The 25975-nt window shown below is 44.3% G+C and overlaps 1 protein-coding gene across 1 annotated transcript in view; it reads right to left on the bottom strand.

Moving 5' to 3' along the window:
* The window catches only part of LOC132378935 (LIM domain-binding protein 3-like), a 102146-nt gene that overhangs the window by 40373 nt on the left and 35798 nt on the right, over nucleotides 1–25975 (bottom strand). Inside the window, exon 3 of the mRNA XM_059946302.1 lies at nucleotides 1972–2123. Within this exon, the coding sequence (XP_059802285.1) occupies nucleotides 1972–2123 (152 nt within the window). The remainder of the gene's footprint in view (nucleotides 1–1971; nucleotides 2124–25975) is intronic.

Genomic DNA, 25975 nt, shown 5'->3' with positions numbered 1-25975 from the left:
CGTCTGAAATGAGGCAGTAACTCTAGTATTTTCATTGAAGATATCCATCAGAAAAATATTACAGTTCAACAAAGTTCCTGTCAAGTACTAAGAAATGGTCTAAGTCCATGGAATAATATGTGTATGGAAATGGAGCCTACATCTCTCTTCCACCTCACTGATTAGGATCTTGTTAGTTGGGGTATGTATTTCTTGCTATGAGACGTACACAGACTTTACATCCTGAGTCGAGAAGCAAATGAGACATTCCAGAAGAAACTTGTTTTGCATCAATTTTATTCCCTTTTAATGGTGTTGAAAGGTGTACAACAGGTGGCTGTGGCTTTAGAAAATGGAAACGACACTGTTGATGCCTTGGGGAAAGTAACAACAGAACTGGTCACCAAGCACTAGATGGTTTATCAAAATCATTATCTTCTCTTTGCAGTTAAGGGAGGAACATGCAAGGAGTATTGTACTTACATATCTGACGAGTCTGAAGACAAAACTGATTTGGCTGATCATACCCATAAAGAACCAGATAAAACACTGTACATCAATCAGATGGATGGAATTTCTTTGACTGCATTCATCTGAGTCTTGGAAGCTGGGGTTACTCAATATTATGAGTCAAAGTATTTGTCCTGATACGCTTTATCATAATTTTTTTATTTGTACAAGGGAGATCACTAACGGAATAGTTCAAACTTGAATAAATGTGCCTACTTACCAAGACAATCTAGCTAACAATGACATAATTCTATGAATACTCTTTGATATTTCCAGAACTCAGGTGAATTTTTGATTGTTTTATTATTAGCGTAGATACACGTTTTTCTGCCACTGAATTTTCAACTGTATTGACTCTAAATGTGTTGGGATTACACTGCACAATTGTTACTTTCTTTGCAGTTTAACTTCCTTATGCTTGTTTGCATTTTTATATATTTATCTATGTATATGAAATTGTGCGCTTCCTAATGGTTACAGTTCTTCTGTACTATTCTGGAAGCTTCTTGGGTATTGCATTAAATGAATAGGGGCTATCTGATTGGTAACTCTTATCTACAAAATTTGAATAGAACGTAATCTCCGGAAATTCAATAGAATAAACAAACTAGTACAATACGAGCAGAAAACATTGGCTCTCTCTCTTTCCTTTGTTCCCCTCCCGCTGTTGCCTTTCCTTGCTACTAGTCTCTGTTTTTCACTGTTCTCCTTTTCCAATCTCTCTGCTCTCAGCACATAACAAATGAGAGTGAGCAACATGTTTTATGCCTTATTCTTGACTACTGAAGAACCTCAGATCAATAACATCAGCATCCAAAAAATGAAACTCCTCAGTTGCCACCTGACAATCGCTACGTGGTCCACAAACCCAAAACAAGATGATGCAAAATGTGAAGCGAAGTTTACAGACTGAAGATATGTGTAAAGTGACAAACTCGGCCACTCTCATGATACAGGAATGACAAACAGGTTCATTTAACTGTTGCAGACAGCTGCTGGAGCTGTGCGCCATGTTTTTATCAATATTGCAGATGTCAATTTGGAATTTTGTGCAACACACAAGAACATGTTTCTGAGGGTTACTGACCAAATGCAGGCAAATGGGACAAGCCCGGTGAGTACCTTGGTTGGCATGGACCTGTTGGGCCAATAGTCCTGTGTGACTCTACGAACAGAAGTTGCACAGGATACCAGGCTATGATGACTCAGTAGTGGATTCAAATATATCTAACATGTTGATTTTAAAATCTGACAATCAAGTTGGCACAAAGCACCCCACCAAGCTTAATAAAAGTCAATACCCCATGCAGACTCCGAGGAAGTCAATGGTGCCACATGATCTATCTCAGCCTTTCTTTCCCATCTGAGGCTTCAACCTCTCTAGCTTTTGACAACATGGCCGCCCACCTTTGCCCCCTGAATTGCCACTGCATTCTCCGCCCATCACGTCCATTCCCAACACAGTAACAAGTCTGCACCTACTTCTGGAGGCTCAGGTTCAGGGCATAGGTGGCTGACTTGATCTTATTCTGACAGTCCAGGTGGGTCATGCCCTCCGTGCTGACCCCATCGATGGCCACGATGGTATCTCCTTGGTTGATGTTTGCCTGAGCCGCCTTGCTTCCTGGACTAACCTGGAATGAGAAGAGGCGTGGAAAAAGGTCAGAGTCTGGACCTTCAGTTAAAGAATGAAAGAATCAAATCCACAAACTAACCAACCAACATCTGAAAGGCAAAGACGGGCAGGTGTTCATGTGTATAACCAGTCCGAGCCCACACAGCACATACAAGACAATCCTCAGTTTATGAAAGAAAACGTGCTTCCTGAAAACATTTCAAGAGGAAAAGGCAAAATGATATGCATTATAGTCATATTGGTACAGTGTCTTTCTACATGGAGAGTACTGCACTCTTCCTTAAAACAAGAAAAGACTTTTTGTAAATAGAACATAGAGCATGGAACAGCACAGCAAAGGCAGCCATAATGTTGTGCTGAATTACTCAAACTAATAAGTAAATGTAAACTAGTTAATTCTGCCTTCATAATGTCCATATCCCTCCACTCTCTGCACATTCAGGTGTATATTTAAGAGTCCTTAAACCATCCCTATCAGAATTGGTTGTCCCTTCACCCCTGGCAGCACATTCCAGTCATACATTAATCTATGTGCAAAAGAACCGTGCCCCACACATTCCTTTGAATGAGCCCTCACCCAGCTGGTCAAAGCCAGGTTCCCCAAAATGTTAACAGCACTATAGTGAAAGTCTGTTTTTGAGAACGTTTTTGAAAGTTGAGGAATTACAGCAGCCGGGGATAACCCAGCATGATGGCTCAGAGCCTGGGGACATGCTCTGGATAAATGCCACCACAAAGTTGCAAAGAACACAGGGTACAGGAGACTATCTAACAACCTGTCTTTGTGTAGTTATTGAAATATCTCAGACAAAAGATGAATCAGGAACTGCTCCAGACTGAAAAGAAAGACTGTAAAAAAAATAGGAGGAGGAAAAAAAGAATTGTTCAGAAAGCTATGATTATGCATAGATTGGGGCTGTGATTGCAGACTCTGAGGTCAATGCTACTGAGTAGAAGAGCCTGTCCTAGAAACTTCAGCCATTGTCCCTGCTGATGCTGATACATGTTCCAGTGCCCAGTGCTGACAGACATTGCCTCCCCAGTATCTCCCAGTCAACTCAAGCTCATACAGCATGTCCAGCTCTCAACAAGGTTTGGACTCTCTAGGTGGGATGCCACCACTTTATGTAAATAAGCCACCCCAATGCCACGGAGTGGGCTGGTGACACTGCTGTGCATGGGGAGGTCCGACTGGCAGGTATTATGAAAGGAATAAGTCCCTCACATTTTGTTCATCAACAACTCAAGTGCCTCTTTGAGGTGGAGCCTGTCTCAACTGATGACCCGCCTGTTGTCTCAGTGCAGCCACTTGACTGTGACTAGCACTGGCAGAACCTTCCTTGCATCCCACCTACAGGGGCAATAGAGTCACAGAGAGATATGGCTTGGGAACTGGCCCTTCAGCCCACTGAGGCTGTGCTGACCCTCAACCACCCATTCACACAAGTTCAATACCAATCCCATTTTATTCTCCCCATCAGCTCCCCAAACTCTGCCACTCACCTACACAAGCAGGGTGCCACACAGTGGCCAGTAAACCCACCTACCTGCACACCTTTGCGACGTGGAAGGAAACCAAAATAGGCCCATGCAGTCACAGGGAAAAATGCAAACATCACACAAGCAGCATCGAACCCAGGGCATTGGAGCTACGAGGCAGCAGCTGCTCCGTTTGCTCACTATCAGCATCAGGAAGTCAGGCCTGAGATATTCCGAGGACCCTGCTGCCCCTTCTCGCTCCCAGCTTTACACCGTCATTGCCAGTGGAGTTTGGAACCTTGCTGCCCAGAGTGGGCTCGGTCTCTCACAGACCATCCCTGGACAGTTTTTGTTCTTTTTCCAAAGGAGGTTTATACAGTGATTCACACCATTACAATGCCACAGTATTCCATGGGGCAATCTATTTACAGTCAATAGCTTCAAGTTGCAACACAGTCATCTCTATCCAGAATGCACTCGAGCCCCTGTGGTGTTGGAAATCCCCCTAATGTACCCATGGATACCATGTGCTCCTTCTCACGGAACACACAGGCATGGATTTAACTCTGGAAAGAGGGGCAGGCAATCAGCTCTGGCAGGACCCTCGACTATCTGCCACCTGGGTTCATGAGTGGCTCCCCAGTCCAGGCCCAGGAGCAAGCTGACTAGAAGGTTCCCCCACCTCACCCACCCCTCTCGGTACCGGGTGACCATAGATCGGCACCGTGGGGCTGACGTGCGGCTATGCCCGTTGTACAGCCGGAGAGTGAGACCTGTTTATGACCATAGCTACCCACAGTGGAGTGATGCAACCACATAGCCTACTCTTACGTTGAACAGCAGAGGTTCCACCTCATCATTTTGTAAACTTGGTCATCCTGCACTGAATTACACCAAGGCTGGTTCAATCAGAGCAAAGGTCACGGAGAAAAAGACTAGATCAGATGGGAAAGGGGTACATTGCTCAGGAGATGTCTCTCCTGCCTCGCACTTTGTCTGAGCACCCCGAAGACAGACAATACCACCTAATTTCCAGTTCATATCCAGTGCTATCCAGATCGAACGTGGCAAACTGATGGTTGGAAGTAGGATGCTAGGCTTGTTGACCGTTGATATTTACAGTAGGTGAGTGGCAGAATCAGGGGGCAGTTGATGGACTGTGAGCAGAATAAAAAGGGATTAGAGCAATTGGGTGCTTGAGGCACAGACTCATCGGGCTGAAAGGCAGTTTGCTCCTCCGCATCATTTCCACACAATCCTCCATCAGTGCACTCCTGTTATGCATGCGCGGAGCGAGAACGTTGTAGGATTAAATGTTTTTACTGAGCCAGCATACACACTGGATAACTTATAGTGCGGGAGCAACAAGCCAGGCCAGCTGAGACGAGAACGTGCTCACTCGAAAGCCTGTGCAAAAAGAGAGGGCCGTCCGCACAGGGAGACCAAATCAACCACTTCCTGATCAATCGGCCACATGCGCACTTCTCACATTTTCACAATCGAGCCGTTAACAGCAGCGACAACCTACAGCCATTCAGAAACACAGAGGAATTTTGACTTCACACTATCCACCTTGCCCAAACCACCCACTCCCCATTCGCTCTTAGGAGACCCTGACCTGCGATCTGAATGGGAAAGCACTTGGTCAAGGCATTGAGGAAGTCTCTGAAACAGCAGCAGGCAGAGGCCACAATGGCCTTTTCTCCATGCTGGACCACTCCATGACAAGGTAGCATACAATGCGGCAGCCATGGCCTCATCAAACCCATCATCAGCAGCCATTGCCCCATCAGTTATCCAAGGACTGGGGTAGAAGCAAATTCTCCTCATTCCCCAAGGAATGCTTGAGGAATATTTAACCGGAATGGCACCTATCACCTCCTTGGGCTTGTCATCCCCTTCAAACCACTGGGGGGGGGGGGTTTAATCTGAAGAACTTCCTACTTTTGATTGCCATGGTAACCATTGTCAATGTGGAGGCAGAGATTGCTGAGGAAGGGTCAGTCCTGGGTGATGAGGGTCCTTAATGATGGATGCAGCTTGTTTGAGGCATCGCCTTTTGAGGATGTCGTCGATGCTGGGAAGGCCAGTGCCCATGATGGAGCAGGCTGAAATTGCAACTTCCTGCAACTTTTTCCAATCCTGTGCAGTGGCCCCTCCATACCAGACGATGGTGCAGCCAGTTCAAATTTTCTCCACAGTACACCTGTAAAAATTTGCTCGTGTTTGGTGACATGCCAAGTCTTCAAACTCTTTATGAAATATGGTTGTTGTTGTGCCTTCCTTCTAATAGCACCACTACGTTGGGCCCAGGATGGATCTTCAGAGACTTTTGGAAGGTTATGTCCCAAATGCAGGCAGAGAAGATGCCATGGTCAGCATGGATCAGTTGGGCCGAAGGGCCTGTTTGCTGGCTACGATTACAAGTGCTGAGCACAGTGCTCCCTGTTTCTGGACCCTGCATTTACATCGATCACATAAGCCAAAATAATCAGACACATAATATGAGCAAATGCATCCAGAGCATTTCTAGGATTCCCATCCATCGCTGCCACAGCGCTGCCTGAAGTAAATTGAGCCGGACGCCTTATTAAGCAAAAAACATATTGCTGACTGTGTCACAGTGACGTGTGTTGGTGAAACAAAGGCCCCTGCAGCTGTATGTACTCATCAGACTGGCCCTGCCTGATGGACACTTGCCTTTGGTGGGCGTCGGCCAGACTTGGAGCAACGTGAACAAACGCGCATCCTCCTCCCGGGGGTGGGGGGGGTGGGGTGGCACTTGAACAGAGATCAAAGTAAAAGCTCCACACTGACTGAAATAAGCACATTCTGTTCTGGGGAACCACAGGCCAAGTCATCCCAAGAATTCAGCTCTGGAGGCTCCGTGATTAAACTGCAGTCACTCCTGGTCACGTTGCATGCACTCTTAAACAGTATTCAAGCCTGTAGGGCTGTCTCTCCAATATGTTTTGCCTTTCTCAAGTCCCTCGGCTGGATCAGTGAGGCTGAGAAATAGAGGAGAACCTTCTTCACTCACAGCCTTAAGGGGGTTCAGAAGGATAACTCAGGCTGGATTTCTCACCCCTTTACAAACTTTATTTATGGACAGAGATTGTGCAGGCAGGGCTCATTTTCCCTGGAGTGAAGGAGGCCTGATAGAGCCATATAAAACCATAAGGGGCATTATTAGGCTTGGTAGTCAGAATCTTATTTCCCATGATAGGCATACATAAACAAGAAGGCATGGGTTTAAGATGAGAGTGAGGAGTTTTAGAAGGATTTGAGGGATGATTTATTTTACGTGGTAAGTAGCTGGTATTTCGATGGTGGAATTGGACACAGTCTGTATGCGTAAGAGGCATTTAGACCAGTGCTTGCATAGAAGGATACAATCCTAGTGGAGGCAAGTGGGACTAGCATAGATGGGCAAAAAAAGTTCACATGGATGCAGTGGACCTATGACTCTAAGATTAGGTTAAGAACATTAGAACACACGAAGCAGGAGCAGGAATGGGCCATTTAGCCCCTCACACCTGCTCCACTATTCAATATGACAACAGCTAATCATCTAACACCGTGCCATCTTTCTACACTGGAATTGGAATTGGTTTATTATTGTCCCATAAACTGAAGTACTGTAATGTGAAAAACTTAACTTGCACACTTCACACAGATCTAACCATTACTCAGTGCAATGTCGTAGAACAAACTAAAGCAATAACTGAGTACAGAGTAAAGTGTGACAGCTACAGTAGACAAGGTTCAAGATAATAATGAGGTAGATTGTGAGGTCAAGAGTCTATCTTATCATACTAGGCAACCATTCAATAGCCTTATAATAGTTGAGTAGAAGCTGTCCTTGAGTCCGGGGTATATGCTTTGAGGGTTTTGTACCTTCTGCCATGATGCACTTGGATAGGGTGCTTTCTATGGTGCATTGATAAGCATTGGTAACTGTCGACAGGGATATGGCTCCTGAGGAAGGAGAGGCATTGGTGAGCTTTTTTGGCTGAGGTGTCCATGTGGTTGGACCAGAACAGTCTATTGGCTAATGTTCGCTCCTAGGAGCTTGAAATTCTCAACCCTTTCAACATTAGCATTGTTGACGAAGATAGAACCGTGTACACCATCCCCTTCCTGAAGTCAATGACCAGCTGTTTTGTTTTACTGGCAATGAGGGAAAGCTTGTTGTCATGACACCATGTTACCAAGATCTTTATGTCCTTCCTTTACTCCAACTCATCGTTATTTGAGATCCGGCCGACTACTGTAGTACTATCTGCAAACTTGTAGATGAAGTTAGAGCAGAATCTAGCTACGCAGTCATGGGAGTATAGGATTAGAGAATGAGGTGTTGACTCCCAGGTCTCAGAGTTTGCCTGGAAGTAGAGTATTGAAGGTAGAACTAGAGTCAAAAATTCAACATCGGTGTCTTTGCGATGAGCTTAGGGCCAGGGAGATGGCATCCACTGCAGACTTTTTGATATCACCTACCTAAAATTATAGATTTCTGTTCTGAGTGCATTCAATAATTGAGCCTCCACAGTTCCCATATGCAGCAAATTCTCAATATTCACCTCCCTCTGGGTGAAGAAATTTCTTTTCATGCCAATCCTCAACTCCTCACCTTGAGCTTGTGATGCATTTCTGGAGATCCCAGCCAGGGAAAATACCACCCCCGGCATCTACTTGACCAACACCCAGAGAAATACTACAATTATCAGTGACCTCCAGAGAGGACTTTGCATCTCCTCATATGACAAAACTGTCAGAAATTTAACTCTAGTTCTAGAATTTGGGACAACACTGTAGCGTAGCAGCTAGCATAACTCTATCACAGCATTCAACTCCCCTGCTGTTTGTAAGGAGGAGTCTGTACATTCTCCCTGTGGCTGCAATAGAAAGTTACCTCACGTGGTATCCTGGATGCAAAATTGGCTTGATGGTGAGAAACAGGGTAATTGTGAAAGGTTGTTTTTATTCTGGAGGCTTATAGTGAGTGTTATTCCCCTGGGGTCAGTTCTGGGCCATTTGCTGTTTGGCATCTATATCAATGGGTTGGACACAACTCTACATGGCATGGCTCGTAAGAATGCAGATGACAATAAAATAGGTTCTATCATTACAACAAAGATGATTATCAGTGGGATCTTGGTCACCTTGGTAAGTGGGCCAAGGAATGGCAAATGGAGTTTAATTTGGAAAAGTTTGAGGTGTTGCGTTATAGGAAGACAAATTAGGGTAGGCCTTCCTCACTGATTGTAGGGCCCTGGGGAGTGTTGTATAACAGAGGGACTAGAAGTTGGTTTTGCGAGTAGAAAAGGCGGCAAAGAAAGCTTTTGGCACACTGGCTTTTATCAGCAGGGCACTGAGCTCTGAAATTGGGATGTTATGCTGCAGCCGTACAAGACATTTGTAAGATCTCTTTTGGAATACTGTGTTCAGTGTGGTCATTCTGCTATAGAGAAGATGCTTTTAAGCTACAAAGAGTGCAGAGGACTTGTTGGGACTCAAGGACTGACTTATGGAGAGAGATTGAGATTACTTTCATAGAATGAAGGGAAATGTTAAAAGGTGCATGAAATCATGAGGGGCATGTAGTGAATGCACACAGTCTTTTTCCCAGGGTTGGGGATTCCGGTGAGAGGAGAGGGCTTTTAAGAGAGACCTAAAAAGCAAGTTTTTCATCCCAAGGTCAGTCAGTTTATGCAATTATAGCTGCCAAAGGGATTAGTTGAGGCAGGTACGTTAATAACATTTAAACGCCGCTTGGACAGGTACATGATTAGAAACAGTTTAAAGGGATATGGCCCAAATGCAGGCAAAATTGAAGGATGTCCTTTTAGAACTCAGATGTGGAGTGATTACTTTAGCCTGAGAGTGGTAAATCTATGGAATTTGTTGTCATGAATGGCTTTGGAGGCCAAGTCATTGGGTGTATTTAAGGAAGAGAGATAGGTTCTTGATTAGCTAGGGCATTAAAGGGTATGGGTGAAAGCAGGGGAGCAGGGATGACTGGAAGAATTGGATCAGCCATTGATTGAATAGCAGAGCAGACTCGATGGGCCAAATGGCCTACTTCTGCTCTTATATCTTATGGTCTTAAAATGGGACAAGCTCAGATGTCTGGTATGGTTTAGTTGGGTTGAAGGACCTGTTTCCGTGCTGTCTGATCCTGTGGATCATCACTGAGGATAGTTCCACAGCAAAAAGCAACAACTACAAACACATAAGGAGACACACTAGCATAGCAGCTAGTATAACGCATTACAGCGCCAGCGATTGGGGTTCAATTGCCGCTGCTGCTTGTTTGGAATTTGTATGTTATTTCTGTGACCATGTGGGTTTCCTCTAGGTGCTACAGTTTCCTCCCACATTCCAAAGGCGTACAGGTTAGTGAGTTAATTGGTCACATGGATGCAATTGGGTGGTAAGGGACTGTTGGGCCAGAAGGGCCTGAAGTTAGGCACAGACAAAGCACAGAATTCACTGCCTTAGCACCAGATGGTGTGAGCATGTTTCATGTTTTTTAGACCTTCACCCTCAAACCTCCATCCACTTCGCAAACCTACCTTCCTGTTGTGGTGGTCAATATAACTCTTTTAGACAGTGTGATATTGAGAAGTAGAAAACATTTGAACCTCATCTACCTGAGTGTTGGTAGATCTGGATGTTAAAATACCACAACATCAATCATTGCTAATGTGGCTGGATTAAGAATTTCCTTTGGCTCAATTCAAAACACTTGTTGGAAAACAGGGATGGAAATAAATATAGTATCTGTGGATAATGTTCCCTTGCCTTGATTCACACCACCTCATCAGCCTTATCTCAGCTGCCAGCAAAGTCACCAAGTGATAGAATGCTCTGTCAATAGTATCACTAAACGGCATTTGCCTCTGACTTGCCCACGATTCCTCAGTGTACCTTTCACCATGTCAACTCAACTCCAGACCCCATCATGGACTTGGTGAAAGCAGGAATCAAGGAGGTGAACTTATAGGTGAGGTAAGAGCTGCCAGGTCTGACATGAAGGTGGTATTTGATCCAGTGAGACATCATGACTCAAGTTGAATCTCTGGGCATCAAGAAATTCTCAAAAGCCAGGGAGTAAGCATTACCCATGGGAAGATGGCTCTGGTTGTTGAATGCCAACCATGCCCGTCTAGGACATCCTTATTAGAATGTTACAGGTCAGTATCCCAGGCCCAGTCATCAGCAGCTACTCTGTCAATGATAAAATGGATGTTTCTGCTGATATGGAGAGATTGATTCCATTCACAGCTTCTCAGATAGAGAACAGTCCACATCTGCTTGCAGCAACACCTGGGATATACAGATATGGGCAAAGTAGTGGCAACCAGAGAGCTGGCAATGGCCCCCTCCAACTAGAGAGGTCTAAACAGCAGCAGGTGACATTCAATGGCATTACTAGTGCCATGGCCTTATTATCAACATCCTGGGTGCCACCATCAACCAGAAACTTGACTGGGGATACAAGGGGCTGTCAATGCTGGAATCTGAAGCAAGAAACAATCTGGTGGAACAACTCATTGGGTCAAACCTTTGAACTAGGACTGGCTGGACTGGCCACATTAATATCCAGGGCTCCAAGAGCATTGGAAATTAGATATCCTGACACCCCAAAGCAATTCTATATTCTACAAGGCATACGACAGGAGTGCGATGGAATACTCCTCCAAGTGCCTGGGTAACTCTGACTCCAACTAATGAAGTAACTTACCATGTTCAGGACAAAGCACTTCCCTAACTGGTACCCCTTGACCACCCTAATCACTCATTCCCCCCTTCACTGGTCCAGTCACAGTAGTGCATACCAAAAGACACAGCTGTTACCCACCCAGTTTCCCCAAAGCCGTCACCTCTACCGCACAGAAGGATGAGGGGCAGCAGACAAATGGGAGGACCATCACCTGCAGGTTCCCCTCCAAGTCACCAGAGTGTGGGGGTCCATCCTGACGAGGAAAAATATCTCCAGTCCTTCATCGTCTCTGGTCTAAACCCTACAACACCCTTTCCAACACACTCTGAAGGATGGTTAAGGATGAGGAATAAATGCTGGTCTTGCTGGATGTATCCAGACCCCATGGAATTAATAAGATGAAGGGTCTTGGCCTGAAATGTCGACTGGTTATTCCTCTCCATAGATGCTGCCTGATACCGTAACCTGTTTCTGGCATGGGTAAGTGGTAGAATCTGAGACAGCTGACAGAATGGTGGAGAAAATAAGATGGAAATTAGAGTGGAGGAAAGTAAGTAGCCAAGATGATGTCATAAGGAGTTTAAGTGGACTCAATGGGCCAAAGGCCTTATTTCCCCAACTATATCTCTCTATGGTTCTATGATATCTGGACACTTGTCAATATAGAGACAAGTATTCCCCAGAGTACGTTGAAATCTGTTGCTTCCATCAGGGCTGCATATGGAGATACCACCGATCTTGACCAGGTGAAGATGACTGGGTAAATTACTTGTTCCAATGACAGTAAATGGGATTGATATTTCATGCTGTGCAGTCAACCTCCACTCACAGAAACAATCCTATTTTTACTGGAAATCTCTGCTACAGGTATGGTCAGGACTTCCACGGAGACTGAAGCTCTGCATTCTGGTCTCACCCAACACTGGCTGACCCAATGGAGCCAATACTAAAGTTGTGCTTTCTTTTTAAATATGAGCATGAATCACACAGAGCCCTCTTATCTCACCAACCTTCAGAAGCACAAAGTCACTCCCACCCTCACCTCTGAACAACTGAAACCAGAGAGCTTGTTAACCCAATGACATCAGTGCATTCAGGTCAACAGGCTTTCTAATAGACAGGTAGTTCACTCCACCTATCTGTCACCATGCAGGGTTAACCTGACATGTTCATTGTGTATTTCTCCACAGATGCTGCCTGACCTGCTGAGCATTTTCTATTTTAATTTCAGATCTCTAGTTTTAGAGACCCTTTAGAATAAAGATTCCATCAGATGGAGTCAATAGCTCAACCTCTAATGAATGTGTTGAGCCACAAGATAAATCAGATAGCTTTGTTGCAGGAGACTAAGATTGCAAACGAGTGCAGTGCGGATCTCAAGGACATGGCCAGCAAACCTGGGACCTTATCCGGAAGCCAAATCCAAAGGGAACAGAGTGAGTACAACTCCATAGCACTGCATTAACAGACCACTGGGGTGGCACGATAGTATAGCAGTTAGCGTAATGCCATTTCAGTGTTAGTGACTCGGGTTCAATTCTACCGATGTCTGTAAGGAGTTAGTACATTCTCCCTGTGGTCACATGAATTTTCTCCGGGTGCTCCAGTTTCCACCTGCGTTCCAAAACAGGTACAGGTTAGCAGATTAACTGGCCACATGGGTGTAATTGGATGGTGTGGGCTCACTAGGCTGGAAGGGCCAGTGATCCTGTTATATCTGTAAATAAAAATAAAGTACTGGTCCCTTGGATTCTGGATGGTAAACCTGAAAGGGAGAAGATCGTAGTTTCTCCTATTGAGTGGAAGTTCACTGCGTTTTTCCACAGAGGGGGCACGGAGTCTGCAGAGGCAACAGCTAACTCGCTCACATAAAAGACTCAATTATTTGGTTCACTGGAAGTTGGGTACTGACTGCGACACTGGAAGCACATCCCTGCAAATCACAAGATTGAAACAGATGTTTCCATGTCTCAACTGAAGGACTGCCCTGTTGAACGGGAACACTTCCCTGCAGTAAGTGTTGAGCTGAGGGTGAGACCACTGCTCAGTACTGTATAGACTTGTCCTGTTGGGCTTGCAAATGAAGTATGCACAAAAAGGAAATGAAACTCCAGTGAAAGGGGCGCAAGAAGTTGCAGGAGATGTATGAAGAGTTGGGTCCTTCACACTGACAGCTTCAATAACATTCCTCTCAGTGAGAACCAATCAATAGCACAGGAAAAAACTCTGCTGTAGTTCCATCCACTCTCGATCACCAAAATACAGCTCCAGGCATCCAAATAGCACAACCTCTCTTCTTTCAGACTCTTGTATCCTCTCTGATCAAGTGTTTTGTTAAAACTTTCCCACAGATCAAATCTTTGATTACTTGTATATTATTTTGCATGCAGTTCAGTATCAAACTATGCTGATAATTGTCACCAGATGTACGGCTTTGTTCTGATATAAGCTGCTCTGTAACACATCAGATTCTGCAAATGGAAGCCATCATTCTTTCAAAGCAAATGAACTACTTCAATTAATTACAGTGAATTATTTGAAGCGGTTTTGAAGCCCAGCTCCAGGATGACATGGTATGGTGTCAGAATCACTGCCCTGGGCCTAGTCAAAGAGACCTTGACACCTGACCTTCAGTAAAAGAACTAACTCCCTCTCTGTTCTGTTCAATGCCTGCACTCTCCAATCTTGGCTCCATTATCTTTGGAGTTGGGAAGAATGAGGGATGATTTAGCTGAAGTTCCTAAGAAGGCCTGACAGGGTAAATGTCACAATGTTTTCATGAGTCTCAAACAAGGGGATATAATTTCAAGATAAGGGTTGGTCATTTGAGTTTGAGGTAGGTAGATACTTTTACTTGCAGGTGTAGTGAACATTTGGAATTCTCTCTCCCAGGCAATTGTGGGGGCTCGATCATTACAAGCAATTAAAATGGAAGTAGAATAATTTTCTGAAGATTGGAGGATTGAGAATTCTGGAGATTTATAGGGCAATAAGATTGCACTGACAGGTGAGGCAAGTGTGAGGAGCCGAGTGGTCTATTCCTGTTCCTATTCTCTTGTGTCAGTTCATCAATTCACTACTCAAGTTCCCTTGACGTGGCTGACTGTAGCCATTACGGCACATACACTCTCCTTATCCTTCACTGGACACCATTGCCATTGGCAAAGGAGGTAGGAGGCTGGGAAAAACAGATACTTTTCACCCTCCCACCACACACAGTAACCAGAGTGACCACAGAAACATTGCAGATGATATAGGCCAGCTACGTGCCTGAAGCTTTTCCCTCTTAGGGTGGCACAGCAGTACAGTAGGTGCTTCCTCATAGCTCCAAGGACCATGCTCAGTCCAGACCTCCAGTGCTGCCCGTGTGGAGTTTGCAAGTTCTCCCTGTGTTGACTTCCCCAGGGTGCTCCTGTTTCCTCCCACATCCCACAGATGTGCAGGTTGGTGGGCTAAATGGCTATGGCAAGTTGTCCATAGTGGGGGTAAATGATGGAAAAATGAAGGAGGGTAGATGGGAATGGGAGGGAGGGGGAGAGAGAACAATGGGAGAAAGGGTGGACTTAATGGAGTGAACGACCTTAAATGTTGCAAAGAAAATGAGAAATACAATATAGCTACCACAGGCAACCCAGCTCTATACTTTGTACTAATACCAATACATCATACATCTCCCAGCACCACTGGAAATCAAACTTTTTCATTGCACGAGCCCTCTCTCAATCAAACACATTTTGAATACCCAATAATCTAAAGGGTCTGAGAAAATACAACAGTTGCTCAATACCATCTGCTTTTGCTCCCCTGGTCCACTCATCTTCAGGGTCTGCCAGGCCCTTACCACACAGGCACACATAATTTGCTCCCTCCCCTTGTAACCAAAGCTCCAGCATAAAACCAGCTGCAATCAAACTAAACTGTGCACTGGGTTTTTAGCTGTAGATTTCCAGCATTCCACTGGCAAAGTCAGCACCACAACAGGAGAGAGCTTTATTAAGCCAGGCATGCAATGGAAAGGTCAGACATTGGCGGCTCTGAGGTAACAGAAGGTGGGAGGTTGATCATGATGGGTTTAGTGATTGTGCTTTCAGGGCTGGCGCTCATCCCATTTCACAATGGGATTTGACAAGTCTAACTTCGTGCAGGCTGGCATACCGCGAGACTGCCCTGGATTAGCATGCACACACCTAAAAGGATTAGGGTAGAGGCCTTCTGAATGTGACTGAAGACAGGGTAGAGGCGGCATGATATGGAAAGACAGCACACGAGCCCACAGGTGGGCTGAGTCAGAGTTCACCCTGAAGTCGGCTTTGTGCCATGACAGACACTCTGCCAGCCTGCTACTATCCTTTGCTGCAAACATACAGCATCTTTCACTTGATGCTGGCGTCAGGAGGAATCTTGTGCCCTCTCCAGCCTAAAACAGCAAGGCAGGACACCAGCGAAAAGGATAACCACTTGTGTTTTAGCACAGTAACCTGCAGCCCCACACCTCCCGAGAGTGCACACTGACACCAAGCCCTCCTCTGAGGCAAGGGACCAACACCTGGTCAGGTATGAGGGATAAAGCTGGCGGAAAACAGCTGCTGTGCCTGTAACCACTAGAGACTGCAGAGAGTTGTGGACACAGCTCAGCACAGCCTATCCTCCGTGGAAAAGTAGCCAGCATAATCAAAGATCCCACCTATACCGGACATTTTCTCATCTTCCCCCTCCCATTTGGGCAGAAGATACAAAGGACTGAAAGCACATTCCACTAGGCTCAAGGACAGCTGTTACAAGACTAGTGAATGGCTCCCTGGTGCTTTAAGAGGGCTTTTGATCTCACAATCTACCTCCTTATGATCTTGCACCTTTGCATACCGGCACTGCACTTTCTTTGTAATGGTTACATTCCACCTGCACTCTGCTCTTGTTTTACCTTGAATTTCCTCAATACACTTTTGTAATGGACTGATCCCTATGGAGGGTATGCAAGACACTCTACCTTGGTACAGTTTACAATGAGGGAGCTGTGGAAGGACAAATCAGAATGAAGCATGGGATCTGAATATTAAAGGACGGGGGAGTTGCTAAGGATGAGGAGGTGGGGGCGTTAACCAGACAGAACCCAGTTTGAACATAAGAATTTTAAAATTCTGACAAATGAGTCAGCAAGCACATTTTTATTTAACTGCCGGGACACATGTACCCTTCTTGTAGGTCTACAGCAGGGGTCAGCAACCTTTACCACTGAAAGAGCCACTTGGACCCGTTTCCCACAGAAAAGAAAACACTGGGAGCCGCAAAACCCGTTTGACATTTAAAATGAAATAACACTGCATACAACGTTTTTTTTTGCCTTTATGCTATGTATAAACAAACTATAATGTGTTGCATTTATGAAATTGATGAACTCCTGCAGAGAAAACGAAATTACATTTCTGCATGCAACAAAAACATTTTGAACTCCGAAAAAAAGACGTTGGGTTGAAAGTTACTTTTAAGTAAAATATTCAATGTCTATTTGAGTCCTTCTTGTATTTATGAAAAACGCCGAACTTAAATTTTCCGCCAGCAGCAAACCAAAAATAACGTCAGCCAGCTGTCATCCTGAAAAATGAAAGGACTATTTCACTGAACTATGAAAAAATATGAATATAAGTAAAATAATAGGCAATTAAAATATTTATCATACTTGGTTAATGGGATTTCTGCTCCTGGACCTCAGCGCACAGCGTCTGCACATCAGGGCTGTATGATGTCACCTTCATCTTTACACAGGATCGCAAGCTGTCATCTGTGAGGTTTTCAATATCACTCCATTTGTGTTTCTGAGCAAGAACGGCCTTCTGACGGGCAACATCTTCAAGGTCTGCTGTCAAGCGTCTAAACTTGGACACCCATATGTCTTTGTCGGCTATGTCGGCCAGTTCCATCTCAAGATCAGGTTGACTCACACCTGCCAATGCAGTCGTATTCAGTAGGGAAGGATCGATGCTTAAGGGAGTGACCGGGAAGGATAATGTGTTTTTTTCCTCTCTGAACTCACAGAAGCGTTTCCCAAACGATGTTTGCATTGCGATGATTGCAGAATGTAAATACTCCGAAATTATCATGTCGTGACCTTGTTTGAACTCTCTCAAATTGGGGAAGTGAGACAAAGTGCCTTTCTGTAAATCTCTGGCAAGCACTGTCAACTTGCGCTCGAATGCCAAAACATCCTCCAACATGTGCAGGGCTGTACGTCCTTTCCCCTGAAGAGCTGTGTTCAGCGTGTTCAGGTGCGCTGTCATGTCTACCATGAAGTGTAGCTTTTCCAGCCACTCTGGCTGTTCCAGCTCAGGAAAGGTGAGCCCTTTGCTGCCCAGGAAAGTTTTCACTTCTTCCAGACACGCGACAAAGCGTTTCAGCACCTTCCGTCTGGACAGCCAGCGATAAAAACACGTTGTAGCGGTGTCAGTAAACTGCAGTCAAAGATAGCTTTATTCGAACTAAACAGCCTTGCTTTTAAGCCTCCCTCAACCCAGCCCCCATGGACGCAGATGCTGCAAAAGACGCGTACTCACAAACCCCAGTAGGCTATCTCCCTTAGCCGGAATGCCGGCTAATTGTGAGCCGTTTCGGATGTGGCAGGAAATGTACAAGATCACCATAATTACATTTCAAAAGCTAACAAACTAACATAAAATACATTTTAATTAAATACTGACCAATTATTTCCCAAAGCCACAGGGAGCCGCAGCACAGAGGTGAAAGAGCCACAAATGGCTCGGGAGCCGCAGGTTGCCGACCCCCGGTCTACAGTAATCAGAGTAGCTGGAGCATAGCACATCAAAAATTCACAGGGTTCCAAATCAAAACAATAAAGTGGCTTCTCTTAAAACACTTCAATGACAGTTTAATGCTCAATCAAACACCAGAACAATAAGCCAAAAAGAAAACTGTTCAGCTTCCTCTTGGTTCCAAAGTCAAAGATATTTTTAGAACAGCCCAGCGGTGCAAATGGTACAGCCACTCTCCAGAGAACCAGGTACAATCCCGATCTCGAGAGTCTGTGTGCTCTCCCTGTGGCTCCATTCCTGTCTGCTCCTCAGAGACATGCGGGTTGGTAGGTTAACAGGCCATTGTAAATTACTCCGAGTTTGTAGGTGAGTGAAAGTGGGGGCTTGTTACTCTGCTGTATTCTGACTTTGTGGTCAAATTGAAATGGTTAGTCTCATTTTCCAATAAAGCTTAAAGTAAGCAGAGTTCCTCTCTGCTCTGACGGGTAGCTACCAGTTTCCCATTGAGTATCACTTTGGATATTCTGTTTTCAGTTCTCCCTGCTGTGAAAATACTTCAAGACAAGTTCAGATAAAGGATGTGCAAGGACTGGGAAATCAACACTGCCAATCTAAGAAATGGTAGTGAGCCTAGATAATTATTCTGGATTAGTCTTCACATTAGAAGACACTTAAAAAAAAATCCCAGATTCAGATTCAGATTTATTTATTACTTGTTCATTGGAGCACAGGGAAATGCATTGTTTGTGTTAACGACCAACACACCCGGCGAAATGCTGGGGGAAGCCCGCAAGAGTCGCCACACATTCTAACACATTCATGCCCACAATGCTCGGTAGAACAACAAAACAGAACCACACCAAGCAACAAAGCTACAACAGTGAAACAAATATTCGAAGGAGGAACTTAAAACAATCACTGCCACTAGAGAAAAAGTTCTTGACAAACTAATGAAACCATTGACAGACAACTCCCCTGGGTCTGACAGCCTGTTTCTTAGACTATTAATGGAAGTGATGCAGTGAAAGTTGATGTGTTGGATGTAACCTATCAAAGTTCCATGGATAGGCAAGAGGTTTTAGAGGATCTGGAAACCATGCAAGTAAGAACACAATTCAAGTAAGAAGGGAGATGGGAAGATAGTCTAATATCCATTAGCAGGGTAATACTAAGGTAGTATTAAGGAACTAGTCAGACATTTAAGAAAATCATAAGATAATCAGAGTCAACATGGTTTGGCGAAAAGGAAAACATTTGACATACTTGCTAGAGATTTGTGAGAATGTAATAAACAGAGCAAATCAAGGGGAACCAGTAGAAGTAGTGTATGTAGGCTACCAAATAACATTTGTTAAGTTGATATCAATAAGGGATGGCCAGCTAATGGAAAATAGTTGGAAGAAATTGATCATTTTTAGATTGGCAATCAATAATTAGAAGACTGTCAACACTATTGGTGCTGGGATCTCAGTTATTCATATAACTAAGCCAATGACTTAGATGAAAGGACCAAGTGTGCTCTGTTGTTAAATTTGTTGATCATACAAAAACTACTAGGTTGGTAATCTGTGAGGAGGATTCAAAGAGCCTGTCATGGGGGAACGGCGTGTGTAGGAAAGAAGTTGGCAGATGGAGTATAACGTGGAAAACTGAGGATATCCACTCCTGAAAGAAGAAGAAAAAAAGCAACCTATTATTTGTACAGGACGAGACTTCAGAATGTTGCTGCGCAAAGGAATCCAGGGAAGCCCTAGGTTGAAGCATATGAAACAGCAACTGCGATATGTCATTAGAAAGGGGGATGGATATGACACACTGTTTATTAGGGAAGTTTTAATGGCAATTGTCACAACTATGCTTGGGATATTGAGGATAATTTTGGTGTTCATATTTAAAGAATGATTTGTGTGTGCAGGATGCAGTACATGGAAGGATTATGAGTCTGTTCCTTTGAACAAAGGGTTTGAAAAGTGAAGAAAGATTGAGTGGGTTGAGCCTATATTCACTGGCGTTTAGAAGAATGAGACATGATCTGATAAGCATGCAAGATTCTGAGCAGGTCTGATGTTGACAAGAGATTTCCTCTAATGATGATATCCAGAACTAGGGGATGTTGTTTCAAAATAAGGTCCAGCCATTTCAGACGATGAAGCAGGGGAATACGTCCTCTTAAAGGAACATTCTTCAGAATTCTCTACCCAGAGAGGGGCATAGATGGAGTCAGAGAATACGTTCAAGGCTGAGTTGACAGACATCAAGGGGTGAGGAAAGGGAGTGGGAGAGTGTTATTGAGACCAAGATTGGGTCAGCTATGATCTTATGGAATGGTGAGGGAGGTTCAAGGGGCTGTTTCGACTACTTTTGTGTCGTATGTTTTTAGGTCTAAATGATGTGCATAGATTGAGCAACAAAGTTATTGCTGCTGCATGAGAGCTGTGCTACAAGGCACTACCACAAACTGCATAATACTTAAAAACAAAGGAGAGCAAGACCACCACTGATCTTTTCCCAGAGTCGACAGCACCTCCTTAAAGTCAAAATATCTTGTGTGAGCAGGAGAATTTGCTCACAGACCTGTGTTTATTGCTGTGGGATGGAGTCATCCAGTCAGACAGCACAAAAGCAGGTCTTTCAACCAAATTTGTCCTTGCCATCCCAGATTCTCATCTTGGTATCCTCTTCTCTATAACAGGGTGACCAAAACTGAACAGAGGTTTCCAAATGCAGCCTCACAGATGTCTTTTACAGCTGGCAGTGTGGCAAAAGCCTTCTTCACCACCTTGTCTACCTGCAGCACCACTCGCATGGAAACATGAGCTTGTACTCCTAGGATCTCCTGTTATATAACACTCCTCAGGCCCTACTGTCCACTGTGAATACCCTACCCTCATTTGCCTTCCCAAAATGCAACACTGCACACTTATCTCAATTAAACTCCATTGCCATTCTCCGGCCCAGTTATCCAGCTGCTCAAGATCCCACTGTAAATCCTGATCAACAACTTCACTCTCAATGGTACAACCTATTTCTGTGCCAACTGCCTTGTACACACTCACATCCAATTCATTGCTATGGATAACAAATCGTAATGATCCTCAAGAACACCACTAGTCACTGGCCTCCAGAATGAAAAACCTTCCATCATCATGCTCTGCTTCCTACCATCAAGCCAATTTTGTATCCAGTTAGCTAGATCTGCGGGGATCTTACGTGATCTAGCTTTCCATAGCAGCCTACTACATGGAACTTATCAAAAGCCTTACTTACTTAAGCCTATCACACCCACTGGAGTATAGGCTACTGACAGTAGCTCCACAGAGTCCTCTGTCTTAGGCCAGTCCTTCACATTATCTCCAGATGTGGCCCATCTTCTTGGTGTAAACTTCCTCTCCCAGGGATTAGGTCTTTGGAGCTTCTGCTGGCATTTCCATCACACTGGGTTTTTATGGCATGGGATTGCTAGTCCCATGCCTAACTCCCATCTTTCCAAATACTTCTACATCTTATTCCTTTGAATCCCCTCTCGTAACTTACCTACCGCAGATGAGAGGCAAGTATAGGTGTGTTTCTGCTGAGATTTAGAAGTAATTTTCTTCTGAGCATTCATCAACACTTGTTCTGACATCTCACAGCATCACCCCACATATGTCATGAAGGAGACAGTAAAGCGGAATAAGCACCTGCAGCTTTCAATGATCAAAATTGCAATGGTTCTTTGAGCAGGCACCATGATTTCCTTGTATCTGTGCCACTAGACAACATTACAAGATGGTCAGAGGGTTTGGAACTTCAGACTGGTAGCATAATGATTCTAGAGTTCGGGTACATTACCTCACAAGGCAAGCTGGTAACTATTCAGATACAGTACTGTATTTGTATGTCCTGTGTTGCAAGCATTCATTATGTCTTTCCACAAATAGAGCAACAATCGTCTTTCACAAGACACTTCAATGGCTAGTGAATGAGGTAGAGAGGTGTTGGCTTGTGATGAAGTTGCCCTGCCACTTTCTATGCACACCCTCACATCTCTCTGCCCGTGTACCCCTTTAAGGATGATACTCCCAGATTAATGCAGCCATTTATACACTCAGTGGCCACTTCATTAAGTACACCTGTACATCTTCACGAAAATGCAAATATCTAGTTAACACAATGCAGACATAGCCAAGAGGTTCAGTTCAAATATCAGAATGGTGAAGAAATCTGATCTAACTGACTTAGAACATGGAATGATTGTTGGTGCCAGATGGGGTGGTTTGAGTATCTCAGAAACTGATCTCCTGGGATTTTCATGCACTCTAGAATGCTGCTTAAAACAAAAAAAAACCTAGTCAGTGGCAGGTCTGTGTGTGAGAACAGCTTGTTAATGAGAGAGATCAGAGGAGAATGGCCAGACTGGTTCAAGCTGACAAGAAGGTGACAATGACCCAAATAGCCATGTGTTACAACAGTGGTGTGCAGCGGAGCAACTTTGAACACACAAGTTGAACCTTGAAGTGGATGGACTACAGCAGTAGAAGACCAAGGTCATACACTCAGTATTAACTACAGGAGGTACCTAATAAAGTGGCCACTGAGTGGACATGCTCCTTTCATCTACCTCTTTCAGGTGTGAGATATCTATGAAAAATGGAAGGTTCCCCATTTAGCTGAATTCTCAACCAGATGGGGCATTTGGGTGCACTGCAGGGATCCCAAGAGCGAGCACTGACAGGGAGCATTCAGCCTTGCAGACACCTCCCTGCTTTATATATGGAGGCTGCCTTCTGCATACATCATTCCTCAGAAGTCCCTGCAGGTTCCTCAGTTCTCCCTGAAGTACTCCAACATGCCCACCCATTCTTTGTCCAGCACTGGTGTCAGCTGCACAAAAAGGTGTTACTAATGCGGGAAATTCAACCTGTGATTAAATGAAGCAGCCCCCAGCATCAGTTTGTAATTGTCACCATAAAACCTTCTGAAACAAAGGTTAATGATACACCCAGTGCTAAATTTCTAGCCTTGTATATATTTTTAACTGTGCAGTTGATAAATACCTATACTACCTATACACATTGCAAGGGTGAATCCGGGAATTCCACTGTGAGGAAATCTGGATTCACTTAGCAACAAATGGCTCAGCAGGTGGTGCTTCTGCCTCCCAGCTCCAGTGGCCTGCATTCAATCCCAACCTCATGTGCTGTCTTTGTGGCATTTACACGTTCCCCCTGCGACCTGGGTTTTCCCTGGGTGATCCAATTTCCTCCCACATCCTAAAGATGTTTGCTAGCTTAACTGCCTCTGGTGTAGGAGGTGACAGAGTCGAAGGGTGCACGAGTGAGAACAGTATACAGGGAAGTCAGTGGAGGACGCATAGGAATGTGCTGGGAACCATCATAGAGTCAATGGGCTGAACTGCCTCCTACTATCATTAGTTGTAAATGTTGTGCTAAAAGGGAACCAGTAGTTGTACTGTCATTGGATTTCCATGCAGGCATTTGATAAGGAGCCGCATCATTGGAACCGGAGAGTCCATAGCGGAAGGTGCAACATACTGGTATGGCTGGGAAACTGGTGCCCAAGGGTGGCCATAATAGGTCCGTTCCAATGGGTAAGATGTAACTGTGGCACACCATTTGTTATCAGCACTGGGTCCTCAACTTCTTAAAATGTGTTTAAATGACAGGTAATAGCACTGATTGTGTGGTCTTTAAAATTGCTGATGACACTCAGGTAAGTTATCACAAAGTTTGAAGAGCACAGGAGGAGGGAAGGGATATCAATAGTTGTATGGATAAATGAATTGTAACTTAGGGAAAATGTGTACCTTTATTCAAGTGGGAACAATGTATTTTTTAAAGATGTGTTTTATCTGAATGGGAATAAAAAATTTATCTGCTCTATTACATGATACAGTACACAGAAGTCTAGGAGCAAGTAGGTATGAAATGTTTTCATGTATTGTGGGTGGAAATAGAAGTAAAATTAGGAAGATTTTAGCTCAGTTATATAGGACATCTGGGGTACCATTTACAGTACCAGTCTCCGATATAAAAATGCATTGGAAGCAGTTTGAAGAGATAACTGGTATGAGTCAGTTTTCTCATGAGGAAAAGCTGGACAAGCTTGGCTTGTGTTCTTTGGAGGGGAGGTTAGAAGAGTGAGAGAAACAAGGTCACCACGAGACACCTTGACAAGGTGGATATAGAGAGGATGTTTCCCCCCATGTGAGAATCTAGAACCAGGGGTCACTGTCTGAAAATACAAGGTTTCCCATTTCATAGAGAGATGAGGCAACTTTTTTTCTTAGATAGTCACAAGTCCCTGGAACTCTCTTCCTCAAAAGGCAGTGGAAGCACAGACATTCAGTATTTTTAATGTACGGGTGAGATTCCCATAAGCAGGTCAGTAGGAATACAGAGGTTAAAATCAAATCAGTGACCATCTTATTAACTGTCAGAGGAAGCTTGAGGGGCTGAGTGGCCTACTCTTCTTCACAATTTTTACAATGTGCAGACATAAAGAAACTCCTGATGATTAGCGGTACCAACTTTTACCATGAGTTACAAGGAAAATAAACAGGCTTTGGAGACAAGTGATTAGAAGAGCACTTCCTGTGAAGGAGTCAGTGAAATGGCAGTTTGACATCTCAAGAGTATTTTTGAGAGAGAGTGTTCAGGGGGTATGTGAGTGTACTTTATCTAGAACTGAAGCAGTTTTACTCAGCAAAGCCTAACATCCACATTATTTCTCCAAAACATCTTCATACGCAAGGACAGGCCCGCTAGGTACAGCACTTGCTTCATACATATCAGGCTGCTCCCAGCACCCAGGAAGATCTTGTCTGAACCACACCTTGACTCCCTCCACTTGCCCCTGTGCTGTAATTCTTGCCCAGGACATCCTCATCAGCCTGATTTTTAAAGCTGGCCTTTCCTTTCGCTGCATTTTTAGAGCAGAGGCTCGCAGACTTCCATCAGTCTGTGTGAGCGAACATTTCCAGGCATTGTTACTCAGAGGCCTCGTCTTCTTCAGTCATCTGCACTCTCAGATTCTGAGCTGGGTCAACCATGGAATCAATTCAATGAATCCAAGATGTGGCACGGAACGAGGGGTCTAATCCATCTTCTGGAGATACTCCCCTGGGCACCAGTGCACTGTGTTTCACTCTACACCTGCAAGCTTTCTCTTAAAGGCCCACACTAATTCTAGTTCCACTACTCTCTCAGACATTCACATCATAACTGTTCTGTGTGGAAAATTTTTCTTCATATTCACTTGACCCTCCCCATTACTACCAAATCGTCTCTTAAACTTCATTGCTCCAAGGGGAACATTTCCAGTTTCTGCAGCCTATTCCGGGAGTTGAAATCTGTCTTCTGTGGAGCCATCCTAACTCTTTCTTCTGCCCCCACTCTCACACCTATCTTGACCACCAGTAATGTCCACGTGGAGTCTGCACGTTCTCCCTGTGAGCATGTGAGCTTCCATTAGGAGCTCCAGTTACCTCCCACATCCCAAAGATGTACTGGTATGTAAGTTAGCTGTTGCAAAGCATCCCTTTGATGTATAGTATATAAGTGGGTAAAGAATCAAAGGGGAGTTGATAGGTATGCATTAGAGATGGGGTTGTGGAGCAAAGGATAAATAAAGAGAAGGAAAGGAAATTGTTATGCGAAGAACTGAGAATGGCCTCTTTCCTTGTTGTAATAAATAAATTAAACTGTGGTGACCGGCAATGTGGTTTGTCAAATTCCTATGAATTTAAAACATTTTTTTTACTAAAAAATACTGAACTATACTCACAACAGCATAACTTTTACAAATTCTTATAACATAATCCTTTCAGGCAAGAATCTGCCTGATGACTCTTCATACCATCACAGGGTCAGGGCAATATAC

This window comes from Hypanus sabinus, chromosome 21, assembly GCF_030144855.1.
Source record: "Hypanus sabinus isolate sHypSab1 chromosome 21, sHypSab1.hap1, whole genome shotgun sequence".
Lineage (NCBI taxonomy): Eukaryota > Metazoa > Chordata > Chondrichthyes > Myliobatiformes > Dasyatidae > Hypanus > Hypanus sabinus.
This window is presented reverse-complemented; position numbering and strand designations above follow the sequence as displayed.